The 25,138-nt window shown below is 39.7% G+C and overlaps 1 protein-coding gene across 4 annotated transcripts in view; it reads left to right on the forward strand.

Annotated features, from left to right (window-relative positions):
• The window catches only part of TRPA1 (transient receptor potential cation channel subfamily A member 1), a 44,838-nt gene extending 20,022 nt beyond the window's left edge, over positions 1-24,816 (forward strand). For 2 of the 4 annotated variants that reach the window (XM_077932912.1, XM_077932911.1), the window contains 24 exons: positions 1,122-1,229; positions 1,991-2,099; positions 2,660-2,805; positions 3,984-4,120; positions 4,471-4,519; positions 6,082-6,181; positions 6,292-6,392; positions 7,916-8,088; positions 8,191-8,355; positions 9,159-9,273; positions 9,550-9,716; positions 10,432-10,525; positions 11,249-11,308; positions 12,022-12,120; positions 12,846-12,916; positions 13,461-13,602; positions 13,798-13,887; positions 14,842-15,011; positions 15,736-15,865; positions 17,252-17,434; positions 19,463-19,531; positions 19,668-19,778; positions 20,047-20,144; positions 21,240-23,293. In XM_077932912.1, coding sequence (XP_077789038.1) covers positions 1,122-1,229; positions 1,991-2,099; positions 2,660-2,805; positions 3,984-4,120; positions 4,471-4,519; positions 6,082-6,181; positions 6,292-6,392; positions 7,916-8,088; positions 8,191-8,355; positions 9,159-9,273; positions 9,550-9,716; positions 10,432-10,525; positions 11,249-11,308; positions 12,022-12,120; positions 12,846-12,916; positions 13,461-13,602; positions 13,798-13,887; positions 14,842-15,011; positions 15,736-15,865; positions 17,252-17,434; positions 19,463-19,531; positions 19,668-19,778; positions 20,047-20,144; positions 21,240-21,444 — 2,892 coding nt within the window. In that variant the 3' untranslated portion in view covers positions 21,445-23,293. Of the gene's footprint in view, positions 1-1,121; positions 1,230-1,990; positions 2,100-2,659; positions 2,806-3,983; positions 4,121-4,470; positions 4,520-6,081; positions 6,182-6,291; positions 6,393-7,915; positions 8,089-8,190; positions 8,356-9,158; positions 9,274-9,549; positions 9,717-10,431; positions 10,526-11,248; positions 11,309-12,021; positions 12,121-12,845; positions 12,917-13,460; positions 13,603-13,797; positions 13,888-14,841; positions 15,012-15,735; positions 15,866-17,251; positions 17,435-19,462; positions 19,532-19,667; positions 19,779-20,046; positions 20,145-21,239; positions 23,294-24,564 lie in introns of those variants that run through there. The other 2 variants (XM_077932913.1, XM_028736708.2) reach the window with 2 other exon arrangements.
• The last annotated feature ends 322 nt before the right edge of the window (positions 24,817-25,138 follow it).

Genomic DNA, 25,138 nt, shown 5'->3' on the forward strand with positions numbered 1-25,138 from the left:
GTAGCTCAGTAGATTTACGGACTTATTCTTCATATTTTAAGAGCAGCTTGATCTGCAGGCAGAAGCGGACTTTGGTCTTTCAAATTTCAGTGGTGCCGTGTGCAAGACCAAAATTCAGCACTCCCCCACCTCTTGCTTTCCGTTCTGCTCAATTCACTACGTCACAGTTGTGATGCCCTGTGGCGCCCCCTAGGCTCGGCACCCAATGAGGCAGAATCCTAAATCCACCTGTGATAATGAAGTTTTTTGAAATACAGTATGGAGATAAACTGTTGAAGGCACAACACAGAGCCAGGGTGGGGAAAACTTTTTTTTGTCAAGGGCTACAATCCTTCAGAAGCAATCCTTCAAGGGCCACATGCATGGAAATGAAACCTGTGTTGGTAGGCAGGAGTCAAAAGGCTGATTCTTTTCAACACTTCACAGCCATCATTCATGCAGTTATTTGTAACCTCTAGGATCAAATGATACATGTGAGGCTCCAGGTGGCTTCAGAATGCAGTGGGAGGTCTTGTGAATGGCGTGGAGAAAACATATCTAGGCAAAACAAAAAAAAATCCTTCCAGTAGCACCTTAAAGACCAACTAAGTTAGTTCTTGGTATGAGCTTTCGTGTGCATGCACGAAACAGGCTCATCACAGCTATCTGCCAATCACCCATTCCCACCACCCTTCTGAGTAATACCCCTCCCCACCTTCTCACTATATAGAAGGATCTGGCAACTTCTGTTTCAGTGTATCTGAAGAAGTGTGCATGCACACGAAAGCTCATACCAAGAACTAACTTAGTTGGTCTTTAAGGTGCTACTGGAAGGAATTTTTTTTGTTTTGACTATGGCAGACCAACACGGCTACCTATCTGTAACTATATCTAGGCAAGTTTCCATGAGCTGTACGTTAGCTGCACACAGAATTAAAGGCCCAGGCCCGTCACTAGAACACATGTCAGGTGGCCTGTGCCTGAGACAGTTGCTCTGGAGTTACCTATGGGGAAAGAGAGTGGGTCTGCCAATAATTACATGGATGTTCTGACAGAGGTGTGTTCTACTTATTACTCCTGAGATAAGCACAGCAATGATGTGACAGAAGAGCCAGACTTTTAAATTTAATTTTAATGTTTAGATTTTCGTCGAACACAGCGCTACAGATGTGAACCTGGAAGGAGAGAGCGGGAACACACCCATATTACTTGCATGTTATAAAGATAATACTGAAGCACTGAAACTTCTGGTATGTGCAGAAAATTATTTACTTTTTTGTTTGCCTTTCTCTGTGAGTCTGTGAATGTGGTTCTCTTGCCTTTTCATATTTTTATATACTGTAGCAAGTTATGTGTATAAGCATTGCACATGTTAATTGTTAGATGTGGCATCAAGGAGCTGGTCATAGGCATCTACTGTGGAACCTATCATAAAATTAGAAGCTCTTATTTTTTGAAAAGAAGGATCAAAAGTTTGCCCTAACAAATTTGTGTGATAAAACATTAGGTGAAGAGAACAGCAGGTGGACTTTTACTTCCTTGCTAGTCCCTGCTTGTTGTCAGCAAGTTTTCACCTGCAATTTTCATATGAATTCTGAGGTTTTATTAACTTGAAGTCCACCAGACTTTCTTATTCCCAAAAGTAAAGGCCTAGAAGGGCAAAAAAAGTGAGAGTCACACTCTTCTAGAATCTGCTGCCATGGCCATCAGCCTATGGACTATGACTCTCCCTGCCCCTTTATCATTGAAGAGGCCTTTGGGGTAATCTTCCATCTCTTAATGAGAGAGGCACTGATAGGTCCCAAGTGTCAGCATCTCCAGTCATTGCTAGTGTCCCAGCTACTGACCCATTGGCTTTAGCCTTTCACAGGTGCCAGTTCTGATCCAAATGAAGTTACATGTGTCTATCATCCTTTTGAAATCAATACGTAAGTGCTTAATATGTTCTAAGTATTCAATCTGTGAACTGTTTAAGAAACTGTCATCTTAATATTGGATAATTCTCTTGCAGATAAAAAATGGTGCTAAAATATGTAAAGCAAACAGTTTAGGATGTATGCCAGTCCATGCAGCTGCATTTTCTGGTGCAAAAACATGCATGGAGATTATCATAAAGAAGGGTAAATACATTTTACAATATTCCATCAATATTTATTTCATTCAAAGCATGACTCACCAAGTCCTGTTTCTTAAAACTATAACCTGAATTCAGATCACACATTTCTTATGTCATCGTTGAAATTATCAGTTATATGAAGATATCCTTGTAATATTCCTTTGTAAGGCAAATCAAGCGAGGATTTGATAAGATAGTATTTTATTAAATATTATTTGAACTGATTATTTAAATGTATATTCAATATATTGAGGTAATATTTTGGGGATTAAGCCCTGATCTAAATCTCTTATTGGCCCATAGCCTCACAAAAACTTATGCATCTGCTTTTCTCCTTGTAAGCTTAACAAAATCTAATCAGGTGCATGAATTAGGTTGCTATTTAATTGATTATACTTATTACTTTATAGTCATAACTAAATACAGTTGCATAAATCTGTCGCAACATCAGAAGATGCTTTGGCAAAATGAATATGCTGCAAAATGGGGAGGAAGTTTTTGTTTCTACCTCTTGTCATATATGATATCCTGTTATTTGTAACCATCTATTTTTTAATCATTAAGGTGAAGAATTAGGCTATTCCCCTAAAAATCACATCAATTTTACTAATAATGGAAAGTGTAGTCCTCTTCATCTGGCAGTTCAAAGTGGAGACTTGGAAATGATTAAAATGTGCATTGAATATGGAGCCCAAATTGATTTGAAGCAGGTAAGAGCTAACAAAACACACGTTTATTTAAATATACTGTGCAAGAAAGTTAAAGAATGGAAAGGCTCCCTCTCTTCACCATGTACTTTGAGTATGATGGAAGGAATCCTGCCAGTGCAGAGAAGGGGGTGTTTTCTGCAAATTCCTTGCTCTCCCTGCAGTAGCCAGTGCCATACCGCACACTATTGTGGAGGCCCCCCAGCCCTCTGGAACAGTATGGGAGGTGGGACTGGGATTCCAGTGGGAGAAGAGAATTGGCAAAAATCGCCCCTGCTATGTGCAGGGACATCCCCTGAGAGGAACTGTGTTCTGGGAGTGCTTTTCCCCAGTAGGAGCACAGTCTAGTTCCACCCAGATTTCTGACTGAAGATGTAGACAACATAGTGCACACAGCAAACTCATTACATTAGCTCATTATGTGGTATGAGGCTAGTTTTTGTTTCCATACTTCAAAATAATAACCTGCAGGGGCATTGCATCTCTTTTTGCTGCCTGAGGAGAAATGGGAGTGTGTTTGCCATGCCACTGTGGGCATGCTCACAAGGGCACAGCCTCTTGGTCCTCTGTTGTCCGAGGCAGCAGCCCACCCCACATCAAGGATGGTCCAGCCCTGATCATTTGTATGTATGTATATATGGCTGTAGGGACGCGGGTGGCACTGTGGGTTAAACCACAGAGCCTAGGGCTTGCCGATCAGAAGGTCGGCGGTTCGAATCCCCGCGACGGGGTGAGCTCCCATTGCTGGGTCCCTGCTCCTGCCAACCTAGTAGTTCGAAAGCACCTCAAAGTGCAAGTAGATAAATAGGTACCGCTCCAGCAGGAAGGTAAACGGCGTTTCCGTGCGCTGCTCTGGTTTGCCAGAAGCGGCTTAGTTATGCTGGCCACATGACCCGGAAGCTGTACGCCAGCTCCCTCGGCCAGTAAAGCAACCCCAGAGTCGGCCACGACTGGACCTAATGGTCAGGGGTACCTTTACCTGTATGGCTGTAATAGGAAGTGCTTGTGCTATATATTGGCCTTTGGAAGACCAATGTGCAAAATGATAGTTGGAATTTGACCAAGACCCTTGTTCTAAATTTCAATGGGGAGTTTTGGACTATTATGGAAAACCTTTAAACATTTGCATAGGAATGGGAATAACTGTAAGGCTTTCTTGTGCTTTGTGTTCCCACTTTTAGAGTGACAAATGCACAGCTCTTCATTTTGCTGCCACACAAGGAGCTACTGAAATTCTTAAACTGATGATGTCATCTTATGCAGGCGATGAACCTATTGTTGATGCATTAGATGGAAATAAGGAAACATTGCTTCACAGGTGAGGCCTTTGCCTAATTCTACTTTATTTCCGAGTATATTTGAAGAGGTCATATTTAAAGTGGGGGGAACAGGTTGGAATGTGCTCCCTCATCTATCATCTCCAAAGCATTTTGTATGCAGGATGTTTTCAGTTTTTGAAGGGAGATCTCCAATAAGGGGATTTCCTTGTCGCCGCCATGAACAAGAACAGGGAAATACCACAACAGTTGCACATGGGAAACCTCTAATAATGGCCAAGTCCGCAACAGACAGCTATTTCAGACTGTCAAAGAAAATCATAATGCTTTATACTTAATACCATTGTGTTTTTATTTTAACAACTTGGTTTGCTTTTCATTATTCCTATAGGGCTGCATTGTTTGATCACTATGACTTGGCAGAATATCTGATATCAATGGTAAATATTTAATTTTAATTGAGTTTATAATGGTAATAAAGGTCTGTGCTAACTTTACTATCAGGTTGCATAGTAACATGCATGAAATACATACTTAAAAAAATTAATTTCCTGTTTAGCAAGTACAAATGGATACGGAGGGTGGGGCAGCTATATGTGTAGAAGTAACTTCGATACTATATAATACATGATTGGAAATTACAGTGTCAGAATCGGTGGGATCCAGTGAAAGCAACTGCCTATAAATTGTTGTTGCTATCATCGTCATCATCACCATCAATACAGTGGTATTGTATGTGTTTTGAATTACAAACACGACAAACCTGGAAGTGAGTGTCCCAGTTTGCAACCTATTTTTTGGATTACAACCCATTTCGGGGGGGGGGGGGGGATTATTAAAAATAAATAAATTGGAGGCCCCATTGGCGAAAGCACTCCTTGGGTTACAACCTGTTTCGGTTTACAAACGGACCTCCAGAATGGATTATGTTTGAAAACCAAGGTACCACTGTTTTCTAGTCACCGTTTCAAACCACCTTTGCTTTTGCCTTTCCTTCCAAAAACTGCCTTTGGTGACATGAACTTTGCCGTGTTTTTGTTTCATCCTTGTCAAAATGGATGATATTACTGAAGTTTGAAAGTGTATCCTGATGTAGAGCTGTGTGTATTTCTGTGCATAACACAAAACAAAGTACAGAGTCAAACAGATACTATACTGTTACTCAGAGATATACAGACCTACAAATATTTAACACCAAACTTAAATCAAATGTAACTAGGGCTAGGGTGTGATGGGATGAAAGGAAATTGCTAATCATGAAATACAGACACAAACAAAAAGAATAAAAAAGAAAAGGGGTCCAAGGGAATTAGATTTTAGAAAAGGCTGGTCCAGATTAGAATAAGAAGGTCATATAAGCAAAACACAACCACCAGGTTCACAGATCTGTTAATTTTGCTGGTCCTAGAAGAGTCAATCTGCAAAAGAGTATTGGACAACAAGTTCTGGTTATTTTACTTGAATATTCATTCCAAAAGCACTGTGATTGGACAGCCCTAGTAAATCGCTTCTTTGGTTGGAAGCTGCAGCTGTCAGTCACTGGAGATGGAGACAGACCTGAATAACAGCTGTTTTTTGTAAATCCACAGGTGGAGAATCAGCCGTTGCTTATGTTTCTCTTTCCTAGCAGACCTTTGTGCAATCTGATACCTGCATATACCTAAAAAAATTCTCATCTGAATGTCTGCCACCTCCACCCACATTCTGCCTGAAGACTCTGATCAGATGCATACGTAGGGTGTTACAACCAGCCAAGTTTTTTATTTCCCCCCTCCCTCACTTGTTTACTATCTAGCTTGAATAAGAGTTCTGGAAGACTTGAATGTTTGTGTGCTATTTTGTGATGTTTTAGTTAAGTATTGGCTTAATATGCATTTTAGAAGCCCACTTGATTTAAGTGGAAAATAGGCTACAGCTTTTCAAAGCAAAAACGCATCTATAGTAGACTTCCAATTTAATTACCTACAACCATTCATACAGTTTAATGGAATTTTAATTGCAGGGAGCAAAGATCGATAGTGTTGACGTTGAAGGTCGAACTCCACTACTACTTGCTACTTATTGTGCATCATGGAAAATTGTGAATTTATTACTATCAAAAGGTACAAGATAAGAAAAAAAATGCATTATGAACAATGTTATTAAATGAGCACATGCCTATTAGAGGTCATCAGCTTTGAAATCTCTGCTAATTTTCTTTATGTTTATTTAGGAGCAAATGTAGAATTAAAAGATCATCTTGGTCGTAATTTTTTGCATCTAACAGTACTACATCCTGGAGGATTAAAACATCTGAATGAACAGTTTTTAAAGGTACAAGAAGCATCTACTTATGTATGTTAGATTCATGCACTAATTCACAGTGTTTGAGAAATATTACTCTCATTTTCTTCAGAATATGCTTATAAAAATTGTTTACATTTGCATTTTGCTCTTAGTATACAACATAGCTGTTTAAATATTTCATTCTATGAAATATTGCATAGATCTGGTGCCACGAAACATTGCACAAATGCATTCACATTTTAGAAAGAGAAAGAAATACAGAGGATTAGAGGTAAAATAGAACTTTTTATTTTTTCTGTAATTGACACATTTATAATTGCATACCTTTCACCAACACCTCAGCTGGGGCAGTAAAATATTCAGCATACATATACTAGGAAACATATTTAAGTTCAAAGTGGAAGTGCACTTTGTGGCTACATTCACACAGCAATTTATGCCATTTTCCTGATGGTTACTTCTGCATTTTATTTGAGCTTTTATAAAATGTAAAAGCTACTTCCAGAAATATAGTGAAATGTAGCAAAAGTTTAGCACTCATTTTCATCTTATTTGCAAAGAGATTTTTTCTGGAACACAGAAATGAGTGCTAAACTTGTGCTGTATTCTGTTGTATTTTCAGAAGAAGCTTTACATTTTATAGAAGCTTTACATTTTATAAAAGCTCAAATATAATGTGTAAATTAATAGTTAATGTTGGAAAATGGAATAAACTTCTATGTGAATGCAGCCCTTGTCTATAGTAGCAAAGAATATAAGGATACTTTATGGAAAGCTATTGTGTTTATGGAGTATCAACTGTCTTAACTTCTTATTGACCCAATTCATTGCCTTCTAAGATGTACACTGTCAGGGCTGTCTTAAGCATATGCGGCGCCGGGGTGCAAAGATCCGCCCGGTGCCCCCCCCCCCAGGTTGCCCAGTCCCAGGAACGTAGAAAGGCGGAGCCGGCCAGCCGCCTCAGCGTCTCGCTGGCTCGGTTGCCTTTGAACTCGTGGTGCAGAGCTGCCCACAGCGCTCCAGCCGACAGGCAGGCTCTTCCCCAGACTCAACTCTCAGGCCCCAGACTCTCAGCCTGGCGCCCTTGAGAGCCCGGCGCCTGGGTGCCCTGTACACTGTGAATATTTCAGTCTAAAACCCTCCAAAATGTTCAGTGTTCAATGAAAATGTGTTATAATACATTCTACTACATTTCCGGCTGCTAATCACATTCACTTAATTCTTTGAGGAGCCATGTACCATCTGAACAGAATCTTGGATTGAGTCTCTTTCAAGTGAGAAAAACTTTTTTGGCTCATAGATTTTCTGCCATGCTGTCTCTTTAATAAAGGTTCCTAGATATCTCCCCCGAAGCATAACATTCTTTCATTAAAATAATAATAATTGCAATTTGATAGAAGCAAGTATTTCTTTTTTAATTCTGATTCTGTTGCCTGAGTTGTCTTATGTTTCTTTAGCGAAAATTCAGTAAGGACTTAAATACAAAATGGGTTTTGCAAAAAGGCAGATTCCATAAGGTGCTGTTAATGTGCTGTACTCTTTGTATGTAGCAGATGAAGCATATTAAAGATCTCGTAACGGATGAAGATAACGAAGGGTGCACTCCTCTACATTATGCATGCAGGCAGGGGGTTCCCCTTTCAGTGAACAGCCTCCTCGAACTGAACGTTTCCATCTGTTCTAAAAGCCGAGATAAGAAATCTCCTTTGCATTTTGCAGCTAGGTAAGCCTATGTCCTCCCTAATTGGCTGTTTCACATTCCTGATGTCATCATGAGTATATGCAACAAAAGTTTTGGGTTTTTTTTATTGTTTTTTTTATGTAGCTATGGGCGTATCAACACCTGTCAACGACTCCTCCGTGATATGGTAGATACCAGGCTCTTGAACGAAGGAGATAAGAAAGGGATGACTCCCCTGCACTTGGCTGCTCAGAATGGTCATGAGAAGGTAGTGCAGTTTCTCTTGAAGAAAGGTGCCCTCTTCCTCTGGTAAGTTTTTTGTTTTCTCTCTCCCTCCCCCTCAAGTTAACAATAGAAATGTAAAGTAACTTGCTTATATTAGATATGCATAGCCTTAGAATAATCTGAGTTATCAAGAAAAGAACCCTGTTCAAAAAAAGTGATATATTTTGTGTTTAATTCATTGACAAAGATGCAAAGATAATTGTGTGATCAATAACTGAGCAGTGTCTCTGGGTAGCTAATGGAGGCATGCATAGGAATATAGAATACTGTCTCCTATACCATTGATTCACTTAACTCAGTGTTGTTTACACTGATTGACACCGGCTCTCCAGGGATTTTGACAGGGGTCATGCAATAGAGATGAGATGAACTTTCACATATTTCCATCAGCTGTTAAATGTAGCTTGGCATGCTATAATTGCCAGTCCATAATGCCGGTGCTGTCAGTTCTGGTCACCTTTTTGGTGGTGTGAAAGAGGGACCTATATTTGTCACCTCTGTCCTCACATTAATGGCCAGGTCTGTCAGAGTGCCACCTTGATTGATCAGGGCTGTATTCATGTTCATAATGTACCAGTTATTCTTCAATTTGAAATACACTATACAAAATATTAATATTGCAGTTGGAAATCACAGTGCCATGTATTTTTACACAAAGCACTTACATAGTAGTTAAGATTTTGCTTTTTCCAGATCCATGTAACAGCCTGAACGTAGACCAAAAAAAAAAAAAAAAAAAAAATGTGGTCAGGGAATTATAGTAAAGCACAGTATGTAATAACATGGCAATACCTTGTTCTGATTTATTTCAATCTGTTTTTCGAAAGTGATTATAAAGGCTGGACAGCTTTGCACCATGCTGCATTTGGAGGGTATACGCGCACAATGCAGATAATTTTGAATACTAATGTGAAGTGCACAGATAAAGTGGATGAAGAAGGGGTAAGTCTTACGCAATCTTTAGCAATATATAATAAAAGTATTATGGAGTAGCCCCATTGTACTACTTGGCATATAAGTCTGCAGAAGGGCAGCCATATTCCAGTTCCCCAAATCTTGGCTGACTAACCTGCACAATATGCACATTATTTACTAATTAGGCAAAACATGTGGTGGGTTGGGAAAGGTTAAGCAACCCTCACCCTGTGGGACGGGGTCATCGTAAATGGGAAATAAATATGTGACTGTTCTATTTGACATGTTATCCTTGTGGAAAAGAACACGGCCCTCCATCTTGCTGCCAGAGAAGGCCATGCCAAAGCCGTTAGACTGCTTCTTGATGACAGTGCCAAAGTACTCTTGAACAAAAACGAGGCTTCTTTTCTTCACGAAGCCATACACAATGGGCGGAAAGATGTCGTAAACACTGTCATCTTACATAAAAGGTAAGAAGCACCTGATACCCAACAATGTAATATCTAGCATAGAGATTTATTATTTTTCACACTGTGTGTCTACCATACCATTTTAACAGTTTGATTTCTGTACCATACACATTTGCTTTCCCCCATGAATTTGTATTGCTCTTTCTCTTAAACGTTATCCGTGGAAAAAGTAGCTGGTTAGAGAGGAATTTTGAATATCTTTCTCCACACTTCTCTCTGTGAGACAGGACGGGGAACATTATTTTTGTCTGTGAGGCCAATCCTCACCGGGGGGAGCTCCTCCTTTAATAATTTATCTGTTCCTATATCAAATTCTAGGGGACGCGGGTAGCTCTGTGGTCTAAACCACAGAGCCTAGGGCTTGCCGATCAGAAGGTCGGCGGTTTGAATCCCCGCAACTGGGTGAGCTCCCATTGTTCACCCAGCGATTTCCCTGCTTTTGCCTGTTTAATTGCCTCTGCCACTTCCTGAGATGTTATTGATGTATTCAGATCTATTAATTTCTCCTCTTTGGTTTTTGGTAGGTTATTCTCTTTCAAATACTTACCTATTTCTATATTTTCCCCTTTCCTTTCCTGTATAAATCCATGAAATATTTAACAAATGCTTTCCTAATTTCCTTCAAATTATCTATAACTTTTTAATTTAATTTGATTTTATTTATAATATTCTACGACAAAAATATTCTAAGCCCACTCAACTTGGTTTTTTTCAGATGGGAAGAGACTGTTGTAACATTTTCTCACCATTCAAGTACAAATAAATGTCCTCTAATCGAGATGGTTGAATATCTTCCTGAATGTTTGAAAGTAAGATTAAATACTGAACAATTTAATTTGGGATTAAATAAACATAGGTTTGGATCACATGTAAAAGAATCTGTTTTATACCTTGTCTTAGAGCCTTGTGTGAGTAAAGTAAAACTAAACCTTTGACCATCTGTAACGTATCAGTTGGAATCAGAATGTCTATAGTGGTTAACTGAAATAATAATTAAATCCAAAATGCATGCAATGTGGGTAGCAGTCAATGAATAAAGCCAGCATGAGAAGGTAATAAAAAGTCACAACAATACATGAAAACCACAGTATATTGCACATTTCTCAGCTGAATGTAATAAATGCATATCAATCAATAATGAAGAGTCTGCATAAGCCGGCAAACCTCCCAATTGTGTGAAGGGATGTGCCTGAAAAGGGAGGTTTTGGAATAGTTTACTACATGATTCTTTTTCATAGAGCCTGAAACTTTAGCTTGGATGTGCATTTGAATTTGGGGTTTTTGAACTGGAAAGATTAATTGCACTTTTAATTTTTGTGAGCTATTTCAGTTCTTGTCCATATTGTAGCATCTGAGTGACTCATTGTGTCATTTGGAATTGCTGTCCTACACTTTTGAAGAAAAAAATTATTTTTATCTGAGCTTGGAAAATCTGCTTTATGGTTGCATAACACTTTTATTATTAAATGTTTTCACGTGTTGTCACAAAGCACTGAAATGCTTTTTTCCCTTCTCCTCTTGGTCTCTATAAGTTAGTTTTAGACAATTGCATCACTGAATCATCAGACGACAAGGCATGCAAAGACTTCTGTGTAAGTTAAAAGCACCATTAAAAAAAATGGAGACATTTTAGAGTTTCTAAAGCATTTGATGCATTGAGAGACAAGTCATGATTCCTGGCTTTGTATTGTAATACGGGATTATCATCTTATGAATCTAGCTGTGTATTGTCTTGGCTTGTATTCTCTAATGCTCCTGGGCATCCTCATAGAGGCAGAGGGGTCTCCCAACAGTACTGTTAAAGCAGGGCCTTTTGAGAATAAGGTATAATTTTAATTTGTTGCATTGCACAGTGGATGTACCTCTTTCGTTATGGCAGTAATGCTGGGAGCAACTGCAAGCTCTTGAAAACAGAGTAGCTACTTTATGTTGGGATGTTGGACAGCGTCCCTTGCAACTAAAATAATATGAAAGAAAATAGATGGCTCACCGCTTACAATATTTCTTTTTTATTTCTTTTTCCATTTCAGGATTCATACTTCCTGAAAGTACAAAAGTGTGTATGTGTTTAGTTTTTATCATGAGTTTATTTGTGTCTAGTAATGCATTGTTTTCATATGCTAAACAAAGATATAACCATATTGGCTCATATGAACTCAAATGTGAGTGTATATTTTAGAGAATATTCAAATTTTAGTAGACAGTGCTTGCACCTTTTCATGGTTTGCTTCAAAGGCATATAGGAATATACTGTTCTTTGTTGTTGAAAGTTAAGCTGAGATGATCTTGCTTCATACTTGTATAGGTTGAATATAACTTCAGATATCTTCAGTGCCCACTGAAGCTTACCAAGAAATTAAAAGAAGATGATGATATTGTGTATGAGCCACTTATCACTCTTAATGTAAGCTATGCTAATGTGATTTCAAACCTACTACTTTATTTTGTTTTGTTTACTCTATATTATATTTATTTTAATACATTTATAAACTATTTTTTCCAATTTCTTAAGTGGCCGAGTTGTTGCCAGTCACCCAACCAACACCCACTTTTTATGACTCCCTCCAGCCTACTGCAACCCTCTGTGTTATATTCCAGACAATTCAAGAGGGTCCTCCAACCCTCAGGAGTAGCTTTTGGGGGGACATGGAGGACTTCAATGGGTGCATTAGCAAAAATTGGGTGTTCCACTTAACACATGTGGAAGCGCTTTCCTCTAGAGCAAAGCCACTCTTGGTTCTATCTCAATTTGTTTGAAGCAACATTTTCTTAATTAATAACATATCATTTAAGACATCCGGTTTGATATTTATCCTGACTGTCTGCATCAGGATAAACATAAACGTGATTTGAATGATGTTTTAGTTAACTCTTGGGAGAATGTGAGGCTTCCATCAGTATTTTCTCTTCCTGGAGTATAAATTGGTAATTATCAACTCTTAAATATTTTTCACATTTTTAAAATAAAGATACCACACTGTAATGTTTAAAGATGTGTGTGTGTTTGTGTTCACACAGATATGTTTCCCCTGAACCTATGAAGCAGTTAAGAGATAGCTTTCAGTTACAATATTAGCTTGAAAATATTTAATTGCATAAATGGACAATCTGTATCTCCCCCCACCCCAGGCCATGGTCCGTCATAATCGTGTTGAACTGCTCAGCCATCCTGTCTGTACAGAATATTTACTCATGAAATGGTAGGTATTTGTATTACTAGGATTCCACTGTTACACTAATTTTGTTCTTATTAAGGTTCATTGGCAGAGAGAAATCTCCACTGAGATTTCCAGTGCATGGACATGGGATTTATAGGAGCTGTATAAACAGTATATCAAGCTTCCCGCAAACATCATGTACATGAATTGTATTTATGCATATTCCATTAATTTAAGGGAAAATGAAAGCTGCTTTCAAGCTGGCAGAGACGTCTAATCCTTGCTGTTGAGTTTTACCAGGGCGGGGGAAGGGAGGCGGAATCCTATTTATGCTTTCCCAGTGGCATGGAAAATATTGACCTTTGATAATACTCTGACCATTTTAGTCACGTCCAACTGATGTGCAATCGTTGGTGTGTGGGTCCTTTTGGATCTGGTAGAAGCTGAACAGGGGGCAAGGGCAGGGCATAATGGAGCGAGGCACATTTATACACGCTCCACCAATGTGCGGGGGGGGGGGCAGGGAAAGGAACTCCTGTACAAAATGGTCACAGTCTATAATACCGAATTAAATTTTGCTTTACAGGATGGCCTATGGGTTTCGAGCACATCTCATGAATCTAGCTGTGTATTGTCTTGGCTTAATGCCTCTAACGCTCCTGATCATCCACATAGAACCAGAGGGGTCTTCCAACAGAACTGTTAAAGCAGGGCCTTTTGCGAATAAGGTATCATTTTAATTTTTTGCATTGGGACAGTGGCTGTATCTTTCGCCATGGCAGTAATGCTGGGAGAGACAGCAAACTTTTGAAAACAGAGTAGCTACTCTGTGTGGGGGTGGTGGACAGCGCCCCTTGCGACTAAAATAATATTAAAGAAAACAGATGTCTTACCATTTACAATATTTCTTCTTTCCATTTCAGAGCTCATACTTCACAAAAGTGTGCATGTGTTTAGTTTTTATCATGAGCTTATTTGGGATCTGCAAAGAAATAATACAACTCTTCCAACAGGTATGTATATATGGGATCCTCCTATTAGAGGGTCCTGGTTGCGCGCGGGCCCTGGGACTTCACCCATAGGGGTTAATTGGTGGGAGGAGTAGCTAAAGCCCTGGGCCATAGCCCCTGGATCACGCCAGGCTGTTTTAGCCAATCCCCAGAAGGTGGCGTGATCCCAGGGGCTTTAAAAGGCGGCAGCGTGACGCAGGTAGGGGCACTTGCGTCATGCTGCCAAACACTTGCCCTCCCTAGAATTAGGTAGTTTCGTCTGGCCTTGCTTTGGATTGGGTCGCCTGTTTCGGAACGGGGGCTGGGTAGGAATTTTTTCCATTTGGCAAATTGGCTCTAGCCACTTGGTTTTTGCCTACCTCTTAGCAATCGTCACAACTTGTAAGGTGGCGGTGAGGCATCGGCTCAGTTGGATTGTGGGGAGGGGAGGTATGGCCATCACCTGCCCCTCCAGGAACTGGGTATTCCATTAAAGGAATCTGGGGGTCGTGGATCTTGTCCGAAGCCCGCTTGAGGAGCTAGGTCCATGCCAGGACCACAGGAACCCCGGAGTGAGCTTTGGTTGGTCCTCATCGACGTTGCTCCCTTGTTTGGTTTAGCCCATTGGACTGCACCCAGAGAGGTGGAGTCAGTTATAGTCAGGAGTCAATGTCTAAGCCAATACCGCTCACGTGATTGTAATTCAATAAAGTTGTGGCCAAAATTTGCCCCAAAACTTAAAACTAAAATATGTGTCTGAGTGAAGTTATTTTCAGGGGTGGGTCCTGGGGGCCTCGAGGCGCAAATATATACACACGTGGCCTTCCTTTCACATTTCTTGAAGTGTTTTTTAATGTGCAGTTAAAACAAAGTTCTGCCTTTTATCCTCCTTCACGACACAGAGAGAACATGAGGTGTAATCTGTTTTAATTCATTTTTGACAGTGTTAACACCTATTTTTTGTTTTTTATACTCTAGAAACTTAAGTATCTCTTGGATTATTCGAATCTCCTCGACTGGACAATATATACTACAAACATCATTTTTGTATCATCTTTATTTATTCAACTTCCAGTTCGTTTGCAGTGGGAGTGTGGTGCAATTGCTATATTCTTGTCTTGGATGAATTTCTTGCTATATCTGCAAAGGTAAACTACAGTGCTTGCAATGTATATGGCTAGAGTTGACTGGGAACCAGGTATGAGGGAGCTACCTCATCTCACATGGTATCAGTCAACAAGGCCAATGAGTCAAGATGTTGGGAACTGAAGTCTGACATCAGCTGGAGGGTCACAGGGGCCCTTAACCCTGATGGAGAGGTAGAGTCACCTAGGTTAAAAATGCTATTGCTACTGAAGGACTCAACCACTATGGAAACCGTATATGGAGGCCTAGCCAGTGTTTCCCAACCTTGGGCCTCCAGCTGTTTTTGGACTACAACTCCCATCGTCCCTAGCTAGCAAGACCAGTGGTCAGGGATGATGGGAATTGTAGTTCAAAAACAGCTGGAGGCCCAAGGTTGGGAAACACTCTTAATTACTAGATTGGGCCAATTACCAGTGACAGTTTGTCAGCTTCCTTCACAGAAGCATAATACGTTGATGCTATACATATAGCTGGGATGGATATATATATATATATATATATATGCAGGTTTTGGTGTCCTCGGGTGTCTTCCCGTGTAAAAGTTGGGGTGTCTGGGCGACGTTTCGCCCAGACACCCCAACTTTTACACGGGAAGACACCCGAGGACACCAAAACCTGCATTCCTATACCCGTGAAAATCTACGAAAGCATATATATATATATATATATATATATATATATATATATATAGTTAATTATGGTTTTTTTCCATATATATCTTCCTAGATTTGAGAATTATGGAATATATGTTGTGATGTTTTGGGAAATTTTGAGGACGTTGATCCGGATCATCATTGTCTTCTTCTTCTTGATGTTAGCCTTTGGGCTCAGCTTCCATGTTCTTCTCGGTTCACAGGTTAGAAATGTCACCATTGTGTAATACTTTGTTTATTAGAAATAGAAATTACATTTATTTACAAAAATTTTTTTTAGCAACAATGCATAATATTGTGAAAACTCTTCTGTGTGTTTTGCGCTTGACAGTCATAAATTCTGGGACTAATGGCCAGCAGGTTGATGCCTTTATTATTTCAGGCACTTGAAGAACAACAACAACAATTTATACCCATCTGACTGGGTTGCCACTCTGGGGCAGCTCCCAAATAAATATTAAAAACACAACGAAACATAATAAATGAGATGTACTGCTGGAAGGAACTTGTATTCCAAACACTGGAAATGATTTTTTGCACTCTTCTGTTAAAAAGAAGACTGTACAGCCATCTATTCCAGCAACAAAATCATCAAGTTTGCTGATGACACTACGGTGGTAGGGCTCATTTCAGGAGGGGATGAGTCCGCCTATCGGGACGAGGTGGAGCGGCTCTGTGTTTGGTGTGGAGAGAACAATCTGGCTCTTAATACGGCTAAGACCAAGGAATTGGTGGTGGATTACAGGAAAAAAAAGGCGGACATTCAGCCCTTGTATATCAACGGGGAACGGGTGGAGAGGGTGGCGGAATTCAGGTTTTTGGGAGTAACTATCGATCAGGGCATGACTTGGAGCGCAAATACCACTGCTCTGGTGAAGAAGGCCCAGCAGAGAATTTATTTCCTCAGACTTTTAAAGAAGAACAATCTGAGTGAGAGACTGCTGGTGTCCTTCTACCGAGGCTCCATAGAGAGCATTCTTACATACTGTATTTGTGCTTGGTTCTCCAGTTGTACAGCTAGGGAGAGGAAGGTGCTCCAGAAGGTCATAACCACAGCCCAAAGGATTATTGGTCATCCTCTCCCATCTTTGGAAGAACTGTACGGTTCCCGTTGTCTTAGGAAAGCAAACAACATCCTGCAGGATTCATCTCACCCGGGACACAGTCTGTTTGCACTACTGCCTTCTGGCAGGAGATATAGAAACATCAAGTCAAGGACAAATAGACTGAAAAACAGTTTCTATCCAAGAGCTGTGGCCTTTTTGAATGCTGTAACTCGATAGTGTGACCTGGGAGTTTGATGGGTGTTGGTGTGGGTGTGGCTGGAATGTGGTTTGTTTGGTTGTTGTTGTTGTTTTGCTTTTGTTGTTTTTAAGGGATGGCATCCAATTTCGTTGCACTTGTGCAATGTTGCACTTGTGTAATGACAATAAAGAATCTATTCTATTCTATTCTATTCTAAAAGTGATTGTTGTTTAGTTGTTTTATGGATTTCCTCTCTTTGAAAAAAAAATGATCTTAAAGCTATTTCACGTGATGCCATATGTATTTTATGTCTCCTTTTTCTCCTTTTTAAAATTTCTTTGTAGGAAACATATGGCACTCCATATCTTTCTGTAATGCAGACATTTGCCATGATGCTAGGAGATATCAATTATCGTGAAGCTTTCCTTGAACCAATGCTTTCCGATCATCTGCCATATCCGTTCCTGAGTTTTGCAATGCTTGTTATCTTCTCTCTCCTTATTCCAATCCTTCTTATGAACTTGTTGGTAAGAATTAAATGTGTTAAATATGGAAGCTGGTGTTATAGCCAAACTGCTTGCATATCTGTCTGTCTGTCTGTCTCTCTCTCTAACTTGTATGTGAGAGACAGGGATAAATTTTCTTTCAGAAAATATTACAGATGAAGTAGATAGCAGCATTGACCATTTTTGCGTTTTGGCTTCATGTGAGCGGATAGTGAATTAGACTTAAGATGTTGTTCACCTTTTAAGGTGCATTTGCTCCTCCATGCTTCTGCAACTTTATTGCCTCAGAGGAGGCTGACTTGTACCAGGTCAGGCTGATTGTTACTGTAATCTTTCCAGCACCTGCTAGAAACGCTTTTCTTTAGAGAAGTCTACACAGATATTTAGAAAGTTGATGCTAGTTTTCGTCTGTTGTTAGTTTATTGCTACTTTATTTATTTATTGTATTGGCCGCTTTATTTTTGCGAAACGCAATTCAAAGCGAATCACAACCAAAGCACAAACAAACCCAAAACCCTGTATACATTAATCCTGATCAAAATAAATGCTTTACAAGAGAGGATTCAAAATTTAATATTATAATAATTCAAAACAGTAAGAAATTGCTATCTAAAACATATAATCTCTTACCGGACTGGGAATTTATGGATGAAGAAGTGAAAGAAACGATGATCAAATGGGCCCAAGATGTCGGACATACTATTTATCTAGAGCATTGGGAGAAACTCTGACGAGAAGATATTCAATTTACCGCCTCATATACAATTAAATAAAATTTTATCAAGATGTTCCATAGGTGGTATTTAACACCAGTTTAGTTGGCAAAGATGTATAAATTGAAAACCAATCTCTGTTGGAAATGTGGCAAAGAAATAGGAACAACAATACATATGTGGTGGAGGTGTAAGGAAATTAAGAAATTCTGGACAGTAATACATGAAGAATTAAAGAAGATGTTGAAAATATGAATAATTAAAAAACCAAAGATATATCTTCTTCGATTGATAGGAGAAGAGATACCACCGGGGGGGGGGGGAATCTTCTTATATGCAAGCACAGCAGCTAGAGTAGTGATTGTGGCTAAATGGAAATCACAAACTCTACCTTCAAGGGAGGGAAAGTTAACAGAAATCAACTGAATCAAAAATTTAAAAAGGAGTGGAAATGTTTCGATGAATATATGGAAAAATAATGCTCAAAAAAAGATATGCTAATATGCCTAGATTAAAAATGCAAAGTATTTAAATTAATGCAAGTTAGTAAGGAAGGACAATAAGAATATATCGATGAATCAAGAAGTATGCAGAATGCAAAGATAAATGTAATTTCAAAATGTAGAGGAAATCGAGAGGGGGGAAGGACAAAATAATATGATGTTTGATTGACATGTTGAAGACTTTGTTTTATTTGTTTTATTTGCAATATGATGTAATATGGAAGTAAATAAATAAAGTGTTTTAAAAAAACAACCCCAAAAAACCCTTTATACTTTACAACAAAGAGAGAGAAAATACATTGAAAATACATTGAAAACATCCCTCCCATTTTAACTTTTTGAAAGTCTTAAATTATTGTTGTTAATTCTTCTTACTGATTTTGTTTTATCTTTCCTGAAAACTGCTTTGAGCAGTTTTTCTGTTTTTACAATCACGCGGTGTAGTAATTTTACGAAATAAAATAAATAAAACTGTGACAGCCACCAGAAAAAGCTGTGGTATTATGCGATAATGCTTCCTAAATCTGGATGTGAGCAAATGCTTTGTTTCGCTGCAACATAATTACATCCAGTGGTATACTGCATAGCTGTCAACGTTTCCCTTTTTTTAAGGGAAATTGCCTTATTCCAAGTAGGATTCCTCGCAAGAAAAGGGAAAAGTTGACAGCTATAGTATACTGTAAGGTTACTTTTAATTTTGAAAACCTAATTCCTTATACATTTGGGAATAATTTATTTCCTTTCAGAAATAATGTTAATGTGGAACAGAATGGAAACGCAGGAAAAGCATGGGAATCAAAATGGCCTTGTTAACTCTGCTTTGCATTTTATAGATTGGCTTGGCTGTTGGTGACATTGCAGAGGTGCAGAAATTTGCAGCACTGAAAAGAATAGCAATGCAGGTTTGTGACAGACATTCTGGCTATTATACTCATTGCAATGGGTGAAACTTTCCCTTGGGCTATCATTGAATTAGAGTTGAGAAATACCTTGGTTTATTCTGAGCTAAGTCATCTTAAATGTGGTCATTTTGTTCAGGTCAGTCTTCACACAAATTTGGAGAAGAAACTGCCATACTGGTTTCTCAGCAGAGTTGACCAGGATTCAATCACTGTGTATCCTAATAGGCCAAGATATTGTGGATTTATGGTAAGATGGATGAATAATTCCTTCTAAATTGTATTCTGAGTCCTATGCGTTTATCCAAACATATGAACACAAGAGGAAGGGGGTGAAAGTTGATTACTTAAATCAATATGTCTTTCCTTACTCAAATTAATACAGAACTGAACTCAGTCTCTCTGGGAAAACTCCTAATTCTTGGTGATACCACCAAAATTTATATTTTCTCACTCCGAAACTGCAAATCTTCATAATGTGAACAAATTCTATGAATTTTTGTTTTTTGTTTTTGCAGAGTGTGTTTCAATATTGCTTTGGCTGTAATGATATAGCAGCAAATACGCAGAATGCTGACACAACTTTGGAACTAGAAGTATTGAAACAGAAGTACAGGTATTTTTTATTGGGTGTTTCTTCTGCTTTCTAAATGTTTGTACAAAGAAAAAAAAGTAGTCAGATTTTAGTTAATGCCAGTGTTAATGGTGTTATGGTCTACTTGCAGCCATTGTAGGATTACTTGTCCAGAATCTACATCTCATTGTAAGCCTTATTTACCAGGATGAAGATAGCAAGCTACTGCAGAGTTTTTTAAAGATCCTCCCTCTATTGTGTGGGCAGGTAATCCCTCCCCCACCTGGGCTGATCTCCTTGCAACACTTCCCCCAGGTGGGATTGGACAACTGGGTAGGCGGAGACCTCCAGGTATCCCACCTGAGGGAAGGCAAAGCCAAGCCTATGCCGAATGGAGCCGCTCCAGATCCAGGGGCTGCGCATGCCCACGCAAAGGTCGCCCCCCGTTTTATGCAGGGAGCGGTCATTCTCAGAATCATGCCCCAAAGAAAAAGCAAAGATTGGCAGGCCACATTAAAAGTCATTATTATTATTATTATTATTATTATTATTATTATTATTATTATTATCATTGCTGTTCTGTTATTCCCCACCACCACCAACCCACATTCTTGGCTGAAGAGGATACAGGTTGCACCATTTCCACTTTTTGGCCTACAGGACATCTAAAAATGACTAAGGAGAGGGGCGAAAAACAAGGAATTTTCCATGCCTTCCATAGTGCATGCTTTAATACAGCTTTGGAAGCATAGCGTTAAAACAACCACTGCCCTGGTTAAAAATGAAGACATAAAACAAATGAAAAAAGATACTCTGCATCTTATGAAAGGAGTAGCAAAATGCCCTTGAGAAAGATCATCAGTATTGCAATGCATTGTTCATACTACTAAATAGTTAATCCTTTTGCCTGCAGATATTTCCCTTTCTGTTTTTTCACTGTGGATTGATGCAGTTCTCTGGATCAGAATTAAATTAAAATAGTCTAAAATATAGAAAAAAGCATAGCTTAAAGTAGTATAAGTACACTTTAAGTATTTTTTCCCAAGAGATGAATGAAGTATGTTGAAAGTTTTTTTGTATTTAATGTTATGAAGAGTTCTGCATCCTGATATAAATAAATGTCTTTTTGTGTTTTAGGCTTAAAGATATTGCAGCACTTATGGAGAAACAGCATGACCTCCTTAAACTGGTTGTTCAAAAAATGGAAATCATATCTGAGGCTGAGGATGAAGACACAAACGATCTATTTCAGCACAAATTTAGGAAGAAGCAATTGGAGCATAAAAACAGTAAATGGGATACAGTATTAAAGGCAGTGAAATGCAAACCTCCCGAGATCTAGGGCTGCTCCCAGCAGCAGCTGAGGGAGGTGGCTTTCAGGCAGGAATCATTCATCACATGTGAGGCAAGGAAGAGAGGAGATGAAAGTTTGCCCTTTACCCAAACCATCCAGATGTAGCAGTGAGGGTATCCTGGGCAGCACTATGCAAATGTATAGTTGCTGACTAGCAGACCCCGTAGTCTTCTCTGTTTTAATCATCCTAACTAGTCAGCAACTACTTGCTTGCAGGATGCTATCCCTACCTCACGGTTTCTCTGTGATGGCTTTTGCTAAGAGTGTGCTTAGCACTATTCAAGCATTCTTCCTTGCACTTTGTTGTCTAAAATACTCCTTCCCTCCTGGCTACCTTCTGATAGCTATGTTTGAAAACTGGCTATCCCTTCCTACTTATCAGAGGCTGCTGGTTCCTGCCAGAAAACCACTTCACTAGCTACATCTGGCTGTAGCGAAAACTCTGTTTGAACGTTGTTCTATTTTATGTCTATATATATTTCTGCCTCAGCTATTGCTAAAGACAGGGCCTCTTCTTCTCCAGTTGCATGGTTACAATAATACTAATGGAGTTTGCATAATGTAAAGAGAGGTGTTCTCAGCCAGAGAGTGTGTTAAATACCTCTTAATTCTTTATCTTATCACATGTAACGTGAACACAAACGAAGAGGATAAGCAATGATTTAATGTAGCAAATAGCTGGTTCATAGAATACTCAGTCAGCACAAGTCCCAGTTAAATCACTGGAGCATCTCAAAGTATACGTGTAAGAAGTATATGAATAGGAAGTACAGTTGACTTGCAACTTGTGCAATTGCAGCTTTACATATTTGGTAGCCTGCCGTAATCACACAGATATAATGCATGCAAGGCGGAGAGCTTAAAAAAATCTTTCCACACCAGGTTTTCTTGCAGTGGAGAGCTTTTAAGCTCTCAGACTTATTTACTGGCTCTGGGAAGCTCTTGTGTATGATCTGGGAAGGTCTCGCAAGATATTGTAAACTGCCTTGTGTATAAAGGTAAAGGGACCCCTGACCATTAGGTCCAGTCGTGACCAGAAAGGCAGCTTACAAATTAAAAGTGAAATGAAATCTCGCAAATGTCTCCAGAGTCAGTTAAGCAAGACAGAGAGTTTGTTACACACGTAACAGAGCACAGAACAAGGTAGTACATTCCTTCAGTATCCCTTCCTCAAAGCACTGTGATTGAAGAGCTGCAATCAGCCTTTCTCAACCTGTGGGTCCCCAGATGTTGAACTACAATTCCCATCACCCCTAGCTAGCAAGGCCAGAGCTCACGGATGATGGGAGTTGTAGTCCAACAACATCTGGGGACCCACAGGTTGAGAACCGCTGATTCCAGCCAGTCACAAAATAGAACTCCAACCTGCCTTCCTATGCTGGCGTCATCTGTTTTTTTCCAAGCAGGAGATGGAATGCTTCAATTTTTGCAGACACAACGTCTGCAGGTGGTTTTATTTTTAGAATATCAGAACCTCTTAATTTCCTTATATAGTTTCAGAAGTGGTTTAGAGAGATCCTGCTTCAGCTCAAACAAGCCCCAAATCTGTACAAAGCAGCCTCCTCAGTACATAGCAGAATTCATCCAAATCTAATGCCCATTCCTATGCATACACTTGGATTTATTGTATATTGATTTAAATTTGTGTATGACCCAGTTGCTCCTTTTCACTCTCACTTCTGTCCATGGGATAGTCAAACCCTCTGCTTAGCTCTCAATCCATTGAACTTTAAGGGTGGAATCCTGTGAACACTTACGCATGAGTAAGCCCCACTGAAATGGGAGAGTGTGACAAAGTATGAACTTCTGAAATAGTAAATGCTACTTTAAGAAGGCACATTTTTGTTCTCTGTCATTTCTGGCAGCCCTAGTCATTTCATATTCTATTCATTATAGCCTCATTCATTTTTCTGTACTAAGTTAATCACGGTGGATCCCTAGCTTGTCTCCCAAAGCATTTAGTGTTTTCCATTCCAAATGCTATGAAATATTCAGGTGTAGTAAGGCCATCAGCCCTGCCATGATTCGGACAGAATGGATAAATGCCCCCCCCCCATTTCACAAGCAATTAAAAAGGGTTGTTACCTTCAGCATGGAGGACTTTATTATTCAGATTGGACAGTTTTCATGTACTTAGTGCACAATACCTTCTCCCTTCCCTGCACACAGTTCTCTCAATGTTTCAGTTTGCTAAACAATGGGATGTTTCAGAACTGTGTTTTGTGAGAAATGATTGAAAGCACAGTAATATTAATGAATGGGAGAAACTAATCAAAAGGATTTTCATTTGTTTGCCCCATCTGTTTCTATTTTTTATTCATTTCTCGTGATACTTGGAAACTAATGGAGCTCATTCATTTGTTTTTTAGTTTTTTTTTGGGGGGGGGAATTGCACCCCTAGTTAAAATGACTAAATGCATATTTACCTGTGGGACACAATAACATAGAAACAGAACACTGAAGTACAAAGGAATATGGAATTAAATTGGGGCATGTATTTGCTTGATTAACAATCTAATGCAGCTTGCTTAAATCTCACTTGTTTTATCTTAAGCACTGGCTCTGCTGTATCACAATTACATGATGTAACCTATTAAGCATGGGCTAAAATAATATGTCAGTCTGTGTTGCTATTAACCATTGTTGGAATTGTGTAGCATTTTTCCTTTTCCATAAAGATCTCAATAAAACTGTCTTTGCCTACGCCTAACAACTGTCATTCATTCATTCCCTTTTGTGATTACATATGTGATTTGTTACCGCATTTATAGATTGCATTATTTCTTCTCTATGTGGAAATGATTGCTAGATAGATATAGATGGATATCTTAAATAGCACAGCTCTGCTCTCTCTAAAAGTGTAAGGAAATTTCTGTTCGACTTTCAGAAATTCACATGGAGGGTGGCTCTTTCGAAGTGACCGGAGGTCAAACTCTGCCTGCCTATGCAATGCTATGCCTGCCTATGCAATGCTATGCCTATGCAATGCTATTCAAAGAAGGATTCTAGCCTAGTGGTCTTCCTGGTATGCTGCCTTTTCATGAACAGGAAGAGTTTGACAATGTGACATTCTCGCCTCTAAACATTTCATTTGCCCAATTCTACTAGATCTAAAGTAAGAACATAAGACGAGCCCTTTTGGATCAGGCCAATGGCCCAACTAGTCCAGCATCCTGTTCTCACAGTGACCAACCAGATGCCTATGGAAAGCCAGCAAGCAGAAACTGAGGGCAAGAGCACCCCCTGTACTTGTGATGCTCCTCAGCTGCTATTCAGAGGATTACTAAATTCCTGCTCCTCCAGTGTGAACTCTTGCATTAGTGAACTGGGCTAGGAAGCTGAAGGATCTTTATCATCTATGTGCTCCATAGGCGCCGACTCCATGGGGCCTGAGGGGGCTCGAGCCCCCTCAAAAAAAATTTTGGGGGGGCTCAGCCCCCCCAATAATCTCGGGCGCCCTTCCAGCAGAGCGCCGCCGCCGTCCCCCGCCTCCTCCCCACCTGCTCCCTCGCCAGCCAGCCAGCCAGCCGCGCGCCCTAGTCGGAGAGCCCCGGCCGTCCCCCGCGAGATTAGGGAATCCCCGGGGGCGGGGGCTCCTGCCTCGCTGCTTCGCAGCACCACCGCCACTGCCAAGGCACTGCCGGGGGGAATTTCCTTCCTCCTGGCCCCCGCGAGAACAGGG

Source organism: Podarcis muralis, chromosome 8, assembly GCF_964188315.1.
Source record: "Podarcis muralis chromosome 8, rPodMur119.hap1.1, whole genome shotgun sequence".
Taxonomy (NCBI): Eukaryota; Metazoa; Chordata; class Lepidosauria; order Squamata; family Lacertidae; genus Podarcis; species Podarcis muralis.